General features: G+C 38.8%; 1 protein-coding gene across 2 annotated transcripts; it reads right to left on the bottom strand.

Moving 5' to 3' along the window:
• Positions 1–504: 504 nt before the first annotated feature.
• Positions 505–16,494, bottom strand: LOC140166373 (monocarboxylate transporter 5-like). Of its 2 annotated transcripts, none has more exons than XM_072189822.1 (4): positions 16,209–16,494; positions 4,585–4,728; positions 2,467–3,546; positions 505–1,401 (listed from the first exon to the last, which is right to left on the bottom strand). In XM_072189822.1, the coding sequence occupies exons 1-4, from the start codon at positions 16,420–16,422 to the stop codon at positions 1,247–1,249; spliced, it is 1,593 nt and encodes a 530-aa protein (XP_072045923.1). In that variant the 5' UTR covers positions 16,423–16,494; the 3' UTR covers positions 505–1,246. The 2 variants fall into 2 exon arrangements, with proteins under 2 accessions (XP_072045923.1, XP_072045922.1); XM_072189821.1 differs by lacking the exon at positions 16,209–16,494 and adding an exon at positions 9,318–9,564.
• Between the last annotated feature and the right edge of the window lie 2,259 nt (positions 16,495–18,753).

Genomic DNA, 18,753 nt, shown 5'->3' with positions numbered 1-18,753 from the left:
GCATTTGATTGAGCGACTTGCTGATGAAGCCGCTGAGAGTGAAGTGCTGGCAATCTCTCCTCTCCAGCAGGGCCCCCGCCGGTCGGGTTTGTTATTTCGAGTTCTGATTCTACGGGCCAAAATCCACGCTTTTAAATCATCGTTTCAATTATATATGTATTGATGTAAATTTGATGATATTTAATCTGTATATTGTGAAATTGCTGTTTTTGAATTATTATGTCTTCCCATTGGGACCTGGATCACTATTTTGAGTCTCTGGGGTGTTTCGCCCGGGGGCAATTTTTTCGGCTGGCTCGGGTGGACGATTGTCTGTTTGTCATGTGCTGGTACGGTTGTCTACCTTGGTCTGTCGGGATGATTTTCGAGTCGGGCATCATTTTCCTGGGGATTCGACTAGTGATTTGGATTTTAGTGTGTTGTTTATATCATGAGTTTGTTCATTATAATATTATGATATTTACTCTGCTAATCTGTTTTTCTTTCAAGTGTAATTGCTTTATAATGTTTTTAAATATGTTTACTATAATTCGTATTGGTTGTATCTGCCTATTAGAATATGTACTTTTGTAGTTTTTGCATAATGTATTTGTAGGTTTAGTATCTCTGTTCAGCGCATTGAGGCCTGGCATAATGCGCTATATAAATTGCTTTATTTATTTATTTATTTATTTATTTATTTTAATTGTGTCACAGGGCACGTGTAAAAGTTAAAACAAATGTTAATATATCCAGATCAATTTTCAAGTAGGCAGCGCCATAATTAAACTTACTTATGGATACCAGCATCCCTTTTAAAGGTTTTTTGTTCGGGGTTTTCTTTGTTAATCTTGCTTGTAAATAGTCATAAATGCTTAAGGGATGTCTTCTTTCACTTTATCCGAAAATAAGATTACCATAGATTAATAACACAAAGATATGCCAGGCCCGTGCTCTCTGTTTAGCGTACTTGAATTCAACTGACGCCGGTACAGCGTTCAGACCTGGTGACATCACTCATCTTACGCGCGATGTCTCTTTTGCGTACGCTCGCGCTATTTGCGCCATTTTTTGAGTTCGCTCCTGCATACCTGACTTAGCGTCGACCATAGGTAACATGCCCACATCCCGTGGTATGACGAATACTACCCTATACTACTGCACCAAGCGTCTTAGGATCCCAATCGTAAACAACTATACAAGCTTTGTTTATGTCAGTTATTAGGCAGTTATTAACCTATAATTAGAATGTCACAAAGAAAACACCTTAACGTTTGCACAAGCAGCTACTAATCCACGTCTTTACTCTCAGTGTCCTTTCAATGAATGTCACATATATCATTAAGATTGCACCAATAGCTGCCATTCCTGAGAGGAACCAAAAGGCTGCTTTATAGCTACCAGTTACATCAACCATCCAACCTGAAAATGACACAAAATCAAATTAGAATTTAAAGGAATATTGTGTGCATGGGTGGGCAATCTATTATATATCGAGGTGATCTCTGCGTACTGACCCCATGAGATTCTATAAACCACCCCGTTTAACCCGATATGTGTCTGAAACGATTGTGATGATGATTTATGGTTTAAATTAGTTCCTCGTCGTATTTCCATGCATCGCCCAGGCCTATTAGTGGTATATAACCTTATATTCTCTACTACATGACTGGTTAAGGATGTCTTGCGGTGACCAGCGACGAGCAGGCACTCTAGCAACAAAGGCAACATTTTCAGGTACAGGTGCAACTTTTACATCTTTCATTCGAAGTGTCACCATGTCAATACATTTTGGACTATCAAGACAAATGAGGCATCATAGTCTCCAGACTACACCTGTGTATCTTTTTTGCTATTTCAGCTTTAAAATTTGATGCCCCTCTCTCTTCTCTGTGCCAGACTCTTTCATATAATGTTGCAGCGGTGGATCGCTACTGTATACATCATCCACAGTGAGTCCGTTACCTTCCGGGTATTGAAAAAGCCGGTACCGACTTTAACACCTGAGTGGGGAGAGGTAGAACCTTGCCTAAATACATAACACATTGACGCCGCGGGGACTTCAGGCATTTAAGTTTCTTGAGTTGAATAGGATAATAGAAGACGCAGAACAAATTGCCCCATCTCTTACAACTCTTCATCTTCATTACTGGTCCGGTCAAGAACTTGTATTCTGCCATTTTGGTCCAGTACATATTTTTGCTTCTGGTACAACGTAACCCAGTACTATCTGCCACGTAGGGGGAGTGGATGTATATTTACGTGCTGGTCACCCCACATCATGTTAATATATGTGCATACCTCAGAGATCATTGCAGAAGCGTCCACGTAGCGATCCCTGGCAGATTGTTTTATCTGTACAATTCTGCCAATCAGTACACTGCACTTCTGTGTATCTTGCACATGCGCAAGAAAAAGAAGATTTTCTTTTTATATTAAAGGGTAATTACACGTTCTGTTAGTGTTTATCCATTATACATCACTTACCTGCGGACACTGCACCTGCTGCGTTTCCAAGAGTGTCGACAGACAATGCAAAACCCACACCCATTACACGGTGTTCCTCATGAAGGATTACCTGAATAATTGTATATAAGAATACTAGTTGAGTCCCAGAAGCAGTCCCGTAGATAAATTGATAAACAGTGTGATGCCAATAAGTATTGAAAAATGGATTCAAAAAGTTCAAAATTGAGCAAATTGCAAATGCACAAGCAGTGATTACACCTCTTTGAATATGAAGAAAATCGGCTATAAAAGTGGGCGCAACTCTCCCGATTAAGTTTCCAATCCCAAAGACAGTTGGTAAGAGGGCTGCTTTTGATTCGCTGATCCCTGCCTCCAATGCTCGAGGTATAGCATGAGCAATGGGTGTGTAGAATAACATGCCAAATATGAAGAAAACAACCAACATAATGTCAAACAAAATGTTTTTAAAAATTGATTTCAGGGCCGATAGAATTGTTACCCAATGCCTGCGTATTGCATTATTTTCACATGTCGTCTTCTTATCTGATTCGGTTGTTTTTGTGGTTACTGTGTCTGTGAATTTGTGTGTTTTCCTCACAGAACTATCAAAGGTGTCTGGTTTTGAAGCGTGTTTAATTTCTTCTCCATCATTTATATCGGCGTGATGAACAATAACGTCAGCGTGATCTTGCCTTGAACCTGAGTGTCTGGTATCTGATGTCAATTGAATGTCTGAAGATTCCATTCTTGTCGACGATATTATAGACAATTCATGCTCTGCTTCAACATGTTCAATGTGATCAAATGCCGGGTTATTATGCGCATAAGTCGATTCTTTGCTTTCATTTGCAGATTTTTCTGCACGTTTTGGTCTCAACATTACTCCGCTGACTATCAAGTGACACATTACAGCGGAAAGTACCAAAACTGCTCCACGCCATCCATAACTGTCAATGAGGACACCTGTCATTAATGGATAACATATTTGGCCAACTGAACCTCCCGCATATGCCACACCATTCGCTACGGTGAAATGTTTATCAAAGTACTGACTAATCATAACAACGGACGGATTGAAGACGAGTGCAAAGCCAAATCCTGCAACAAACAAAAAGCACATAATAATGTCGCATCGGTACTCATCTGTCGCATCCTGTTTCTCTACAATGCGTATCAAAATAGAGAAAACAGTTTGAAAAATGTCACTAGATTATCAACAAGTGACGGTTCTCCCACAACTGTAAAATCACGTACGTGTGAACATCAAATAAAGAATAAAGGCTATTTTTTGTAAATCGAGTACAAACAGCTGCGCGAAGAAGGCCATTAACCCTAACCCTACCCGTGGTTTTTGTGCTATCGGAAGGGAAAGAAGGAACGAAAAGGAGAGAAGATGAAGAAGAAAGTCACTTGGCACCCCGGGATTCGAGCCTCGGACCCCTCGCATGCCACGCAGAAGATCCCCAGCATGTAGCTACACAGGTGACGCTGGCCCGGCCAACGATTCCCTGGGTATATATGACTTCGTCTGATTGCGTCATCAAGTCCCGTGGAATCCGTGCACGCAGAGCGGTTTTAATAGTGAGCTTTAGTGAGTCCTAGTTGGGTTAGGGTTAAGGAGGCATATAGGAAAAACATGCATATAGCTTAAGGTTTCGGCGTGCTTGGTGGGCATAAAATGGTGCTCCTCCACACGTAAGGAGAACTGTGACGGAACCCCTTGCTGAAACTGTTTACTTTGTTTTGATACGCACTGTACTGTATTTAACACCACGATCAGTCGGCATATCTTAGTCATATATTAGTGAACTCAATTGGGAGCGACACATAACATTACATTACATTACATTACATTACATTACATTACATTACATTACATTACATTACATTACATTAATCTACTTTATCTATATACATTACAGGCACTTATTGAACTGACCGCCCCACAAAGAACGGAACACGTAGAAAAATCATAACAGGTTATGTATTAGTAATGACCTCATATAAATAAACTTCAAAACTATTAATCGCATTTGGTATTTGAAATCACTTTTATTACGGTAATTGGGTCTTACCTTCATGTAAGAGCATGATAATTTTATATACCCAAATAGCAATCAGCAATCATGTACAAACCTATCATAACTCCCCAAGTCAGTATTATTCCTAGAGTTGACTCCATTACCATCGTACAAATCATTCCTACAGCCGCAAGCAACCCACCGGTAATGACTACAACCCGAGTACCAAATATCGTAGCGAGTATACCACTGATCGGACCTGAAAGAAAAACATTATGTGTAAAGATCATCTGACTGGCCGATTTCGTGGTGGCACCTCAGCAAACAGAAAAATTTTCTTAAAACGTTTATCCAAACGTCGGGTTATATAAAGATCATAAAAGATCATAAATACGTTTTTAAAACGTTATTGTAAAATATTTTGGGCAAACATTTTTGCAAAATATTTTGTCAATAGTTTAATAAAGAATGTTAGCATCACGTTTTCAAAAATGTTTTATAAAGACCCTTTATATAACCCGACATTTAAACCGTTTCTGTAAAATGTTGCGTGTTTGCTGGGGCACTTTGCCAGGGGGGTCTTACCCGTACACTCTAAAAATTAACTCCTCATAAATCCTATTCAAAAAACTTCTCTTCTTTTCCAAATGAATCGGATTTTCTGATCAAAATGACAAGAAACTTATCAAATTTGATAAGATTGCCTTGTCATTTAAAAAAAAAAATTAATAGGTTCTTTGTCTTCTCCGAAGGGGATATGACAGAACCATTTCAAATTGAAATGGATAATCTTGTCAAACAATGAGTTTGAGATATCTTTAATTTAAATAGTTATTTGTTAAAATAATTCGAAAACCATTCATTTTCATAAGATTATCGGTTCATAGTGATAATAATTATACCTGATCAAAATGAACAATATATCTCATCAAAACGAATAGTTACGGGATCAAAAATAAATGAGTGGGGATTCTATTCAGAAAAATGAATAGTGTGAAATTAGAATTGTATTATTGCACAGCTTACTGCTTACTGCTCCCATAACCCTATTGGGTCGAAGGGGCACTGCATGGCAGACCGCTCCACCACCATCCTCCATCTGTCTCGGTTTTGTGCCAGGGTACCGGGTTTGAGTCTGTGAGAAGTTCACCGCAGCCCATTCTCTGATATTGTCCATCCATCTCTTTCTCTGCCGGCATCTTCTTCCCTTTTCCTGCACTGTTCCCTGTAGGATCGTCTTGGATAGGCCACTGGGTCTTGTTACATGGCCATATACCACTTTAACTACCTTTTCTTAACAGTAGACAGCAGGTCCTCGTAATTTCTCATGTGTTGTGATATTCTTCTGCGCACTTCTTCGTTGGTGATGTGGTCAGTATTTGATATGCCGAGGAGCCTTCGTAAGCATTTCATTTCTACAGCTTGGATCTTTCTCAGTAGTTCTGCCGTCAGGGTCCACGACTCACACGCGTACAAAAAACTGAGTGCACTAGGGCATGAAGTAACCTTAGTTTGGAGTTCAGAGTGATGTTTTTGTCTCTCCAAATCGGTTGCAGTTTTGTGCATGGGCAGCTGTTGTCTGTGCAATTCTGGAGAGGATTTCTGGTTTGGAACCTTCTTGGCTGATTACGGCCCCTGGGATTTGAATTTCGTCACTGTGTCAAGTTGCCGGCCACTGACTGAGATTGGTGTTTTTATTTCTCCGTCATTATTTTTCATCAGCTTTGTCTTCTCTCCACTTATCTCTATACCATATCTGGTTGATGTTGTGTCCAGCCGCTTTACGAGGTCTACCAGCTCTTCTTCGTTTCCTGCTAATCCGTCAATGTTGTCAGCAAACATTAGGTTTGTGATTGTTTGGCCTCCTATGATGACTGTTCCACAATGGTCTTCTAGTGCTTCAGTCATTATTCTTTCCAAGAAGATGTTGAACAAGGTAGGAGATAGCAGAAAACCTTGACGTACGCCAACTGACGTGTGGAACCATTCTTCGATTTTGCCTTGTGTAAGTATTGCGCTGCTGGCTTTACTGTACAGTTGTTGGATTGATTTGATTAGCTTCTGGCCCATGTTGTAGATCTTCATTGTGGCCCACAGTGCGTTGTGCCATGCACAGACAAAGGCTTTCTCTTTCTCTTTAGCTTCTCCTTTTATGACACATGTCCAATATGCCCTCGGTAACCCATGGTTGTGTTTTCCTGCGATGTTTCCCAAGAGTGTCTCCATTGCTGCCTCAATCATGATTTCATTGAATTTTGATGTCAACATTTCGGCACTGTCGTTGTCTTTGAGCATCAACAAGGGAGTAAATTTCCCACCCACTGTTGGTTTGAAGAAATCAGATATGTTGGGGTCCTTCAGGTCCTTCAGTCTGTCCAGACTATTTGGTAGTCTTTAACCGGACTCGGAAGTTCAATAGCACCATGTCATGGCCGCTCCCAATGTCTGCATCTGGATAGGTCCTTGTTATCCCTTTGTTAATTCGTGACTGAAACCGCTTCTGCACCAGTATACAATCGATCCGATTATGGTATCGTCCATGTTTTCCAAGAGTGTTGGCAAGTACCATGTTGTTGAGTCTTGTACATTCCAACAGCATTAGCCCTCTTTCATTGGTTTCAGTATTGCAAGAGGTGCCACGGACTTCATCCCAGTCCTTCAGTGCATCCTCACCATTTTTCATTCCAGCCCCCCCCCCCTCCTGAATGATCAAAATGTCCTTCTTTTTTTACTTTGTAGATGACTTCCTGCAGTTGGGTGTAGAAGCTTTCCACATGTTCATCATCATAGTCTGGCGTTGGCACATATACCTGGATTATTGTGATATTAAATGGGGCTGCTTGCAGCCGAATGGTAATGATTATGCTAGAAACTGGGCAGCATCCCAAAACAGCATTCTTGATGCTCTTGTTGACAAGAAAGCCCACTCCATTAGCATGTTTGTCAAGCTCTCCACTTTAGTACAACACATGGCCTTTCTCTGTTTGATGTTCTCCGAAGTTCTTCTATCTCATCTCGCACAGTCCCACAATGTGCCAAGTACATCTCTTCAGTTAGTTAGCTCATGGAGTTTCCCTGTTTGGGCGAGTGTTCTAACATTCCTTGTCGCTAAATAAGATCAAATCTCTTCCACGGATCTTCTGCGAGGAGTTTGCACCAGTATCACACTTTTCACGTCTGTTCTGGTGCAAGGCAGATCGCGCAGTACTTGTTGACCCGGACATCGACCGATCCGGTGTGTTTTTCCGCCATAGCGGTATAATAAGGAATTTGCACTTAAATTGGGTGCACTGTATCTTGAGTCTAATCTTTTCTATGGAAAATTCGCCGATATCGGCATAGCTTTATAAATGTAAAGATTGTTTCTACTAGAATTGGGTTTTTTTCTTAAAGAAACATTTTAACCACAAACCCAAACTGGGTGTTATGATGTGACTAAATTGGGCTATGAGTGTACCATGTTACAAAGTTGGCAATAGGTATTTCCCTCATTTGCATTAAATTGCTTATTTATTACTTCTTGTGATGGCCTTCAACAAGTGGCTATTTTCATAAAAAGATATGAGGTTATTATTCTACTTGAAGAATTTAGGCAGATATGAAATGTGCTACATATGTTTTTTTGTTCATGGATAAAATTTGCTGTAATCAACCAAATCTGGCGAATGGCCCATTTTCAGTGCAGATTGACACCTGACACATTTAGATTTGACGAAAATATGACAATTTCTTTTGAATTCGCACTTATCAACAAAATAGCAATGAAATCACCCTGTCCCCAGTGGTCAAAGTTCCATAAATATTAAATTTAGTAGCCAGTAGCATTGTTCATCTATCCTTGATTTCATTAAGGTGTTCAAAAGATGCATAGAGCTGGAGACCAGGGCTGGAGAGTGGCACAGCCTCTTACATATTTGAACGTGTTCCTAACGTTTTCCTTCAACTTAAGATAGTAATATTATAATATAAATGGTACTCAAAAACATCAGTTTATTAAATTGCTTACCCACCATTCGACCTGCGCTAGTCCAAATCTTACCCACCATTCGACCTGCGCTAGTCCAAATCTGGAAAACACTCTTCAGTCCGACACTGCGCTAGTCCGAAACTGAAAACCATTGCGCTAGTCCTATTTTCAAAAACACTGCGCTAGTCCGAATCTAAATTTGGAAAACATTGCGCTAGTCCTATATTTGGACTAGCGCAGTGTTTTTCAGATTCGGACTATCGCTGTGGTTTTTAGTTTCGGACTAATGCCATGGTTTTCAGTTTCAAAAGATGCATAGAGCTGGAGACCAGGTCTGGAGAGTGGCACAGCATGTGTGATTTTGGCAGGCCGAGAGGGGGGCTCATAATTATTGCACATCCTCTTACATATTTGAACGTGTTCCTAACGTTTTCCTTCAACTTAAGAAAGTAATATTATAGGGATTTTGTGTAGTCGGACTAGCGGCGTGTCGGACTAGAGGCGTGTGGGACTAGCGGCGTGTCAGACTGAGCGGTGCACCCCGATCAAATACCCTTATCTGCCATATACATTTGTTCTGGTTTTACTGCTACATTTGCCCGCCCAGCGCGCGAAAAACATTTTACCCCCCCTTCTACTTGCCAATTAATTGTTTAACCCCCTGTTGACACACCCACAACTTTTTAACCCCCTGTTCAGAACTCTAAAAATGTTATGACCCCCCTACATATGATATTTTCCAGCAACCCCCCCCCACCAAGGTATTTCTGAACACTCCCTTATCCCTACAACTTTACCCTACGCCAGGGCTCATAATTACTGTGTAGCCCTTAGTAAAATAGGCCTTGTATAATTTCTTGTGTAACAATCTAAAACCTTACTTGAAACACCTATGACGACACTGTTCATAGATACCATCACACTTGCTTCTGCGGATGAAGTACTGAATTCTCGCTGCCATTCGACAAAAAAGAAAGTTTGAGTTCGATAAAAACCGAACACTATGAAACACATTAGAAAAACACTGGCGATAACCATGTAGCCCCAACTACCCTCGCGTGGCTTTGTAGTAGTTCGGTGAAATTGGTCGCCACTCTCTGCCATTTTGTATCACATTGCTATATCAGATATATAGTCGTCTGAGTTTCCATCCATTCCCTCCATAATATTGAATGTAGATTCGTGTTACTATTATTTCTATTTTTAGACTATACAAAACAATAGCTATTCAACCTTAACTAGTTTTCTGCATGTTTAAGTGACCTGACCCTGAACTAAAATTAACACAATAGTTCGAAGGGCGAACACCACTAAATAAAGTACCATTTATTTATTTATTTATTTATTTATTCTTTCTTTCTTTAACCAGGGCAACCCCTTCAGTATGCACTGATCTCCAAGGGGACCCTGAGTGACAATTTACAACATACAATATAATAATAGAAGTTAATTACAATTAAAAGCAATGCATGGAAGCAAAAGTTAATACATTTACATGATTGTACATCAGGTCAAGTAATATTACATTATACAGTAGCTTACAGTAATAGAATTATAACATTGTACAAGTTTGGCAATCCAATAGAAAGTAAAAGACACCAAGTTGCATAAATGTGTGGAATTTGATAAATCAAATAATTAAGTCTATCACAATTTTGAAATACAGTTTTTAAAAGTATGAACGGTCATTGAATCAAAGTTTCCACGGATGTGGTTTGTTTTTTAAACAAATTTATTTGATCTTGTAATATAAAATTGGTTAATGTTTCGAAACATGATTGTGTGTTATATTAATTTTGTAATGCTTATGCATAACTTGCATCTAAATGTAATTTGTTCCATTAGTTATGTTAATAGGTGCACAGAACAATTGTGACATGAAGTTATATATTATGACTTTAAGTCCCCCATAGAACTGCATGTTGAATGTCCAGTGGAGAGTGATTTCACCTTACCTTGTTATTATAGCTTGAAATGGATAGAAACCTTCTTTTTTTTTCTTTTTTTGATTACAAAATATTATCCTGCTTTGCCAAATGAAACATAGCTGAATCCTAATCGAATAAAAAATAGTTCTAACTGGCAATAAAAATCAAATTTTAATATTTGGCAATTTTTTGGAAATGAAAAACTAAGACTTGTACTAAGACTACTTTCAACTTTTAACTTAGCAAATTACTCATGGCATGTACTCAACATTTCGTGCCAGGTCTTTGAATTTTCCCTCAAATTGCCAAACTATTAAAATTGGACTTTTATTACCAGTTAGAACTAACGAAAGGATTAAGATTTAGCTATTATATGTTTCATTTGGCAAAACAGTAATATTTTTTTTAACCAAAGAGGAATACGGTGTGGGGCACATAATGAGAATACCAGCTACATGATAGTGATCCTGATGGCAGCTGTAGCTGTCGAGAGCACATAATTATGTAGGATGATAGCAATACTGTACTGTTTTTAAACTCTGTTTAAAAACTCTGATGACATAAACATTTGTGCGAGCGTGTGCGTACCCATAAACACGTGCGCGCTCGTCTGCGTACTCATTAACACGTGCTTGTGCGCGTGCGTACCCATAAACACTTGCGCGAGCGTGCGTACCCATAAACACTCGCGAGCTCGCGTGCGTGCGTATAAACACTTGCCCGCGCGCGCACACCTTTGCACGTTTGTGCTCTCAGTGTCATGTCCTTGCCTTGTTCAACTATCGTGTGCTCAAGAATAATACAAATACCACTAAGGGAGTGTTCATAAAATACTTGGGGGGTGGAAAAGTTGGAACCTCGGACGTCAAAAAAATATACATCATTAACAGTGGCATAGATTTCTTTTTGAAATTTGGGTTGGAGAAAATTTCTTGAAGTCCAGTGAATCTAGCACCCGACAAAATAAGTTTATGGTACAAATGCGCGCGAAGCCCGCAAAAAATTGCCATATTGAAGCTAAACCGAAGAAATATAGTACAAAACTGGAATTAATTTGCGCGAAGCGCAAAAAAATTCGCACTTTTTAGTTTTAAATGACCAAATATGGGGTTGATTTTGGTTAGAAACTCATATACAGGCGTCAAAATTGGGGGGATGATTGTATGGACCGTCCCCCTATCATAATATTGGGGGGAGGGGATTTATCCCCCATCCCCCGCAATCTACCCCTATGGTCATTAACTCATTAGCTAAAAAATACCGTTTGGAGTTATTACTCATTGGAGTCATAGTGTTACACCCAAATTGTAAAGTGAGCCATTTTGTCAATGTAGCTTGAGATTACAAAATCGAATACGTAACATTCATATTTTTTCAACCCCCCCCCCAGCAAAGTATTTATGAACACTCCCTAAGGGATGTATAGAGGGCGTGTTACGAGCCGTACTTGACTCAAGGCCAAAATCACCTTTTACCCGAACTCACACGAATGCACAACACAAATACACTGTTTGATTAAGCTAACATAATCTAAGTCTTTAATTGAAAACAAAGTATGCTTATAACAACAATTACAATAAAATCACACAATCAGTTTTATTCTATAGGTACTTAACCAGCGCTCTTCTTGTTGGTGATTCTAGAGTTCTTGCAATGTTCTGGACGACTGATGTAATATATCCTTATTCACTTGTCCTGCGAAAATCAGCGAAGTCCATAGTACACTTGCCTTTACAAATCCTTGCGTATAAAATCCTCATACGAAAATGATGATGCTTCCTCCAATCTCCTTTGCACTGCTATCTCCACAAATATATCTCCTTGCGCTGCTTTCTCCACAAATATATCTCCTCGCGCTGCTTTCTCCAAAAATGGTGTTTCTTTCACCAATCACTCTTTTTCCAGGGAACAGGTTTCTTTAACACAGCTCCGCTGTTTTTGACAGATGCGTGGGCTTCACAAACGCAGCAAACTCCAGCAATTTAACAGAAGAACTTTTAATCCTTTGATGAGGAAGAGCACTTTTGTGTGCTCGCTGTCTTCTTCGTTGCTGTATTAAAATTAGCTCAATTATTGGCTATATGAACTGGTTAAAATGTACTTCTTTTTTGAAGCACAAAGACCATCACACACATGTGGAGTATCTTAATCTCCCATGGCTTTCTGTAAAGTCCCAACAAAAGCCTCCAGCTTTTTATATCAGTACTCATACAAAAAACCCATCATCTATTAATAAACCATTACTTCAATCACATTTTCACAACATTGCTGCAATCTTGCAATCCCAAGATTAATTATACACATTCACCTTTCACATTACATCACTTCCTGAGGGGTTTTCCTGATGGTGCAATAATGAACCGGGATTTCCAAGTTCCAAACATAGCTCTGACTTTGTTTACAATAATTTGGGGAATTCCAAAAATGACTTTCCACACCATTATCTTGCACGTACAAGGGGGTTTCCCATCTCATGAAATACTTTCAGCTTGTAAACAAAGTTAAATAATTAAATTAAATTACTCAGGGCACATCACAGGAGTGTGCCTGTAAGAGACACAGTCATCAGAAAAGGACTAGCTCAGATCGCGCGCCAAATAAGTTAGCAGTTCAGAAATTGCAATTTTTCCCAGCCTTGAAAAAAAAAGTAGGCAGAGCTGGGAATTGAACCTGGGACCTCTCGCTTCTGAACTCAATGCATTACCACTAAGCCAACTAACTATTTGCTGGGAGAAGTTTCAGAGTAGTCCTTTATTTTGCTGAATAGAATAAATCAATACTGATATTTATCTAATGTACGATATTATTCAAATAGAAGTTCCACATAAACTAGGAATATGTGAAATGGCTATCAATCGATCAATCAATCAAGTTTTCAGTTTTTAAGTTATCAACAATCAATGTTGAATCATGGAATGAACCGATGAATCATGGAATATTACTAATTACTTACTAATCTACGAAGTAAATAAATAAGTCAGTAAATAAACAAATAAATAAATAGGCATAAATAAATATATAATGCAGAATGCAGTTAGTATTTTAGTTACAAAATTCCAAACATTCTATTACTTATAATTTTCTTTATAAGAGATCAAGTAAACAAGGTCAGTCATTGGCCGGCTTGCTGATAGATACAAAGAGATATCTCAAGCAGGTGCCAATCACAGCACATGTTTGATAATGGCCAACCAACGTATCCGTATTAGTATAGTATATAGGCGTAGACGCAAGCTTTTGAGATATTGATACGGCGCCAAAGACTACAGCTTTACCAAACGCAGCTACGAACCCTGTATACAGAGGTAAATTACAAAGTAATCATATCGTAGAGAGACCAAGTTGAGCGTTCGAAATAGGGCCGGTCAGCCGGCCATTGGCCTGTTACTTTTTGGCCTGGCCGGTAACTTTTCTGACTTGCATCTATTTGCTGTCCCGGCTGGCCGGTAACTTTTAAAGGTTAAGCCCGGCTGGCCTGTAACTTTTTGAGGCATATTTCGAACACTGAATTCTGACCAACCTAGAGGAATATAACATTCATTGTGAGCCAGTCTGCATTCTGTTGCCTGCAAATGCCGACGATCAGACTGAAATTCTAAAAGGAGCATTTCCAGATATCAGCGTTAATTTCACGGTAAGCTTAAAACGAATTGAAAACGATAAATTGCAGTCACAAATATATATAATATATATGCATAATGTTAATAAATCACCAAAGCGAATGGTAACGTAGGTATGTGGTGAAGATTTGTCTTTGGCATGTCGCTTTTTTGAAATATCACATATCAAATTTTGGAAAAACGTCCCAAAATTTAAAACAAACATGAACCTTCTAAAATAAATACATATTCGCACCCGGCGGCCCAGACACTACCTACTGCTGTGATTTGGGTTAACTCGTCGAATATTTTTTCAGTTACTGTTTTCAATTGACCATTTTAGCCCCAAATGAAGACGAATTTTGCTAATTAATAGGCGCGCGAAGCACGTATAACTGTATTACTTTAAACCAATTTTTGGTCCAAAAACGGTGTTTTTTGGGCTGTTAACCGTGTATACGAAATTTCTGGCGCAGTTATGTATCATAATTATGTAATGCGACCGTCATAATGATATTATTATAAGCATTGTAATTAATTATTATAAACATAACAATAATTATTGTAACATAATGACGGTCACTGTGACGTCAGCCAAGGGCCCGGTCAGGGGATATTTGTACATTTTTGGTATCAATGGAAAGACGATACACCTATCTATCAATAATTGGTACCAAATTCTTAGACATTTTATTCACAGGGAGGTGCGGGGTTGCAACTACCCTCCACCCTTCGTAAGACATGTAAAGATGTGCTTCAAAAATATGCATCAGTTTGACGAGTGTTAAGAACAACTTACTTTCAGTTCAACGAGTGTTTTTACCAACAGTTGGAGGGGCGGCGATGGGCTCACCTGTTTATCCTATTGTGACCAACCTATTTACGGGACATTAAGCAACTGGCCATTAATACCGCTCCACACAAGCCTAAGATCTGGTATCGTTACGTCGACGATACCCTAACGGTAATGCACAGAGATCACTTTACAGAACACTATTAAGAGTTTATTAGTGCATCCCAAAGACAAAAGAGAAACCAACAAGATGTGTGAGGTAGTTTACAACTTCGACTGCAAGGGTTGTGAAAAATTCTACATAGGCGAGACAGGGATAACGTTTGGCACACGGTTGAAGGCCTTAAGGAACACCAAAAAGATGCAGAGAAAGCAGAAACCAAGAAATACACCCATGCAAGACGGAAAGAATCTACAACAGAATTCAACAAATCAGCAATTACGGACCACGTCACTGCCGAAAACCATGTGATAGATTGGGAGGGAGCTACAATACTTGACAGAGAAGCAAACCAGTTCAAAAGAAAAGTCAGGGAGGCCATATGGATCAGGAGAAAGGGGCCGTCACCATGAATCGGGACATAGGCTCATACACTCTATATCACGTATATGACTCACTGCTTGCACCATCACACCCTGGGAATGAGGCTACAGCCGGTTTCCGCGGGAGAAGCAGTGAACCAAGTCACTTTTGAGAAAGCCATCATACAAGATGGTGAAAGCTAAAGACGTGAGGAGTTTACTGGATTTGTTTGCATAATTAAACCTTTGATATTTTAATCTTACTTGAAACACCCAAGTTGACCCTGCACATGGACACCAGAACACTTGTCCCAATGACCCCTTTCTTTCAAATTTGTATACCAAAATGACCCTTTTGCTTAATTTTATACTCAGACTTTTTTTCCTTTTTTAAAAGAAAAAAAAAAGAAAAAAAAGCGCAGTGATTTATAGTGCGCTACGCACAGGGACAACGCCTAGATGTTGATCCACAAGCCTCAGCACACTTGTTGTCGCTGACCACTATGGCCCCACATCATTTCATAAACCATTTAACAACAATTCAGGGACTTTGCTGCTACAAGGATCAGCTCCCCGAGTTTCGTACGGGTTACAACGAGACAATTAGCAGTAAGTTCCTTGTCCAGGGGAATTTAAAGCTAACTCAAATTTTTCACGAGAGCGTACTAGGCACAACCAGGGTTCAAACCCACAACCTCTCGCACCATAGTCGAACGCTTTATCAATTGAGCTAACTTGACTGCTTTAATAAAATACCCAATGAGCTCCCTTTTCAAACTACATTATTTTATAGGCGATAATCCCCTACTTCCAGAAGCAGAAGAGACCCGGCACTTCTAAAGTCGAGTGCTCTCCGGCAATAACGTTACGTTAATACAATATGATCAATTGAGCCTGATGACAAAATAATCTAACAATCTAAAATCTTACTTGAAACGCCTAAGACGATACTGCATATAGACACCAACACACTTGCTTCTGCCGAAGAAGTACTGAATTCTTGCTGCCATTCGACGAAAAAGAAAGTCTGGGTTTGATAAAATCCCAGGGTTATGAAATACTGTAGAAAAACACTGCCGATAATTATGTAGCCCCAACCACCCTCACGTTGCTTCATGGTAGTTTGGTCACAACTGTCTGCCATTTTGCCAAAGTTATCTGCATTCAGTGTATTAGATTCATGTCATGGAAAATGAAGTTGTGAACCGTACAGACTTTTATTCAAATTGTGCACTTAAATGGAACTTTTTGTTCCGCATGACCTATGTGCCCAGACTGATCAAAACACCTGTTTGTAAATATCCTGTTTGTAAAACTCATTGCTTGAAGCGTGAATTATGTGTGAGAAAGATACTGGTAAGATTTAAAACGCTGTCTCTTGTATACTATGTTATCAAATTGTTGCTTGGTTTAACAGTCATGAAAGTGCATCGAGACCAGTATATGTAGCAGAGACAATTAACCTCTGTTTAGTATGTATAACAAGGCATCTCATTCATTACTTTTCATTTGAAGTGTATAATGCAGAAGCTTGTGATCTCAAAATTATTTTGGGACATTTACCTACTTTGAAGATCAATGTGCAAAATAATTTAAATATTCAACACTATAATTACTTAGTATGTGCAAGTGCACCCCAATTTAAATGAAAATATTGTTTGTACACTACCATGAGTATGTTATCAACAGAAATACAGCAATTCAAAGCAAAGCAACAGGGCCTGACTAAATTTGGCAGGTATTAAGCCTGTTTACAACACTGTTTCCTATCAAATAACACTCTACAATCAATTTGAAACAGGGCAAAATTTTCAAAGCTGATTTTCTCAAAATGGCCAAAATGCAGATAGGACCTTGTGGCACCAAGCCCTCGAATTGTACATTTTTTGTACATTTTGACCCCCCTGAAAACCAATGTCAGACATTTTGCCCCACCATCAACTTCAGGTATGTTGAAAATATGTCCTTGGACAACATTTCTGAGAGATATTGGCTTGGAGTCTTGATGGCTTTAACACATTAGGTTTGCCTACTCCATAGAGTTGTACACATTGTTGATTTCGCATGTAATGACTCTTAATGACACATCATTTGAAAGTCTCTTTTGCGTACGTTCGCGCTATTTGTGTTATTTTTTTAGTTCGCTCACGCATACCTGACTTAGCGTCGACTATAGGCAACATGCACACATTCCGCGGTATGAAGATTACTAAACCACTAAGAGTCTTAGGATCCCAATCGTAAACTACTACACTACGCAAAAAAAGTTTCTTTATGGTTAGGAAATTTACCCACTATTAAAATCTTTTGTACGTTTGCTAAATAATCGCATGCGGGTGATTGTCCTTCGCATTTTGCCACCTCAATCACTACTCTACGACACTCCTGAGAAAAGATATGAATGTTTAAGTAACACGAGGTCGAATAAAAATCCCCTTTAAAAGGGAAGGCCAGCCTCAATGCAGAAGAGGTCTTGTAAATAGTTTGGGTCACCGTGAAAGGCATTTTTAGGATCACGCTTACATCCATGTTACATGACAGTTCACCAAACCATCAATGGTGAGAACATGCACACTGAAACAGCAAAAAACATTAACTCATATAACTCCTGTCAACTATTTAATTCATTACTGCAAATTGTTCTGTATTTTTGTCTTTACTGCTTTTTACCCATGCTTATTATTAAAATCAAGAAATACACTGCAGTTGTTAGTTAGTTCGCTATGTAAACCCAACTTACATGCACATTTTATTTTAAAATGATTTTATATTATTTCGCAATGTATAGTTTACTATAAAGTAGATAGTGGCAAGCACATGATAAAGGACTGATCATTCACTACAATCTTCACATTTAAACTGTATTTTTTGAATGTGTTGATTGTTAGTCCGAAACTCCTGCAATTAAGCTATGGACATGGCATCTTACCTACCCCATTCTATAATAGTCTGCATTGTGTGTTTTCTCAGTCTTCAATCATATTGTTGAATGTAATTTTATGAATCAAATAAAAAAGATAGTGGCCTCACTTTAGTTATGTGTCATTTTACAGTATTTATAATTTATAAAGTAAGACAATAATTTATTTATTTTCTATAAGTGCATGTCAAAATATGGGATATATTGTTCAATATTATAGCTAGGCCCTAAAAACTTTATTTTCCATCGGATTTTCCCGTTGAAAAGACAAAACTGATGTTAAAGATAGCAATAATATCATCAATAACATTTTGAGTCAATTTTATCCATAAAACGATACAGGATAGGATTACTTTGACTTCAATGTGGTCCATATGAGGATTTTGATTCTACAACATTATTAGATCTGTTATCAACATATCAATTATGCACTCACAGGCAACCAAACATCATGCTATGCTCAGTAGTCCACTGATATGACCTCGTTCCAGTGATCATTCTCCGCTAATTACTAATTGTTGACCATGTCATTTTTTTGATATGCTGATTGCTGAA

Source organism: Amphiura filiformis, chromosome 12, assembly GCF_039555335.1.
Source record: "Amphiura filiformis chromosome 12, Afil_fr2py, whole genome shotgun sequence".
Lineage (NCBI taxonomy): Eukaryota > Metazoa > Echinodermata > Ophiuroidea > Amphilepidida > Amphiuridae > Amphiura > Amphiura filiformis.
Note: the sequence above shows the minus strand (reverse complement) of the source record. Positions and strands in the feature narration are given on the sequence as shown.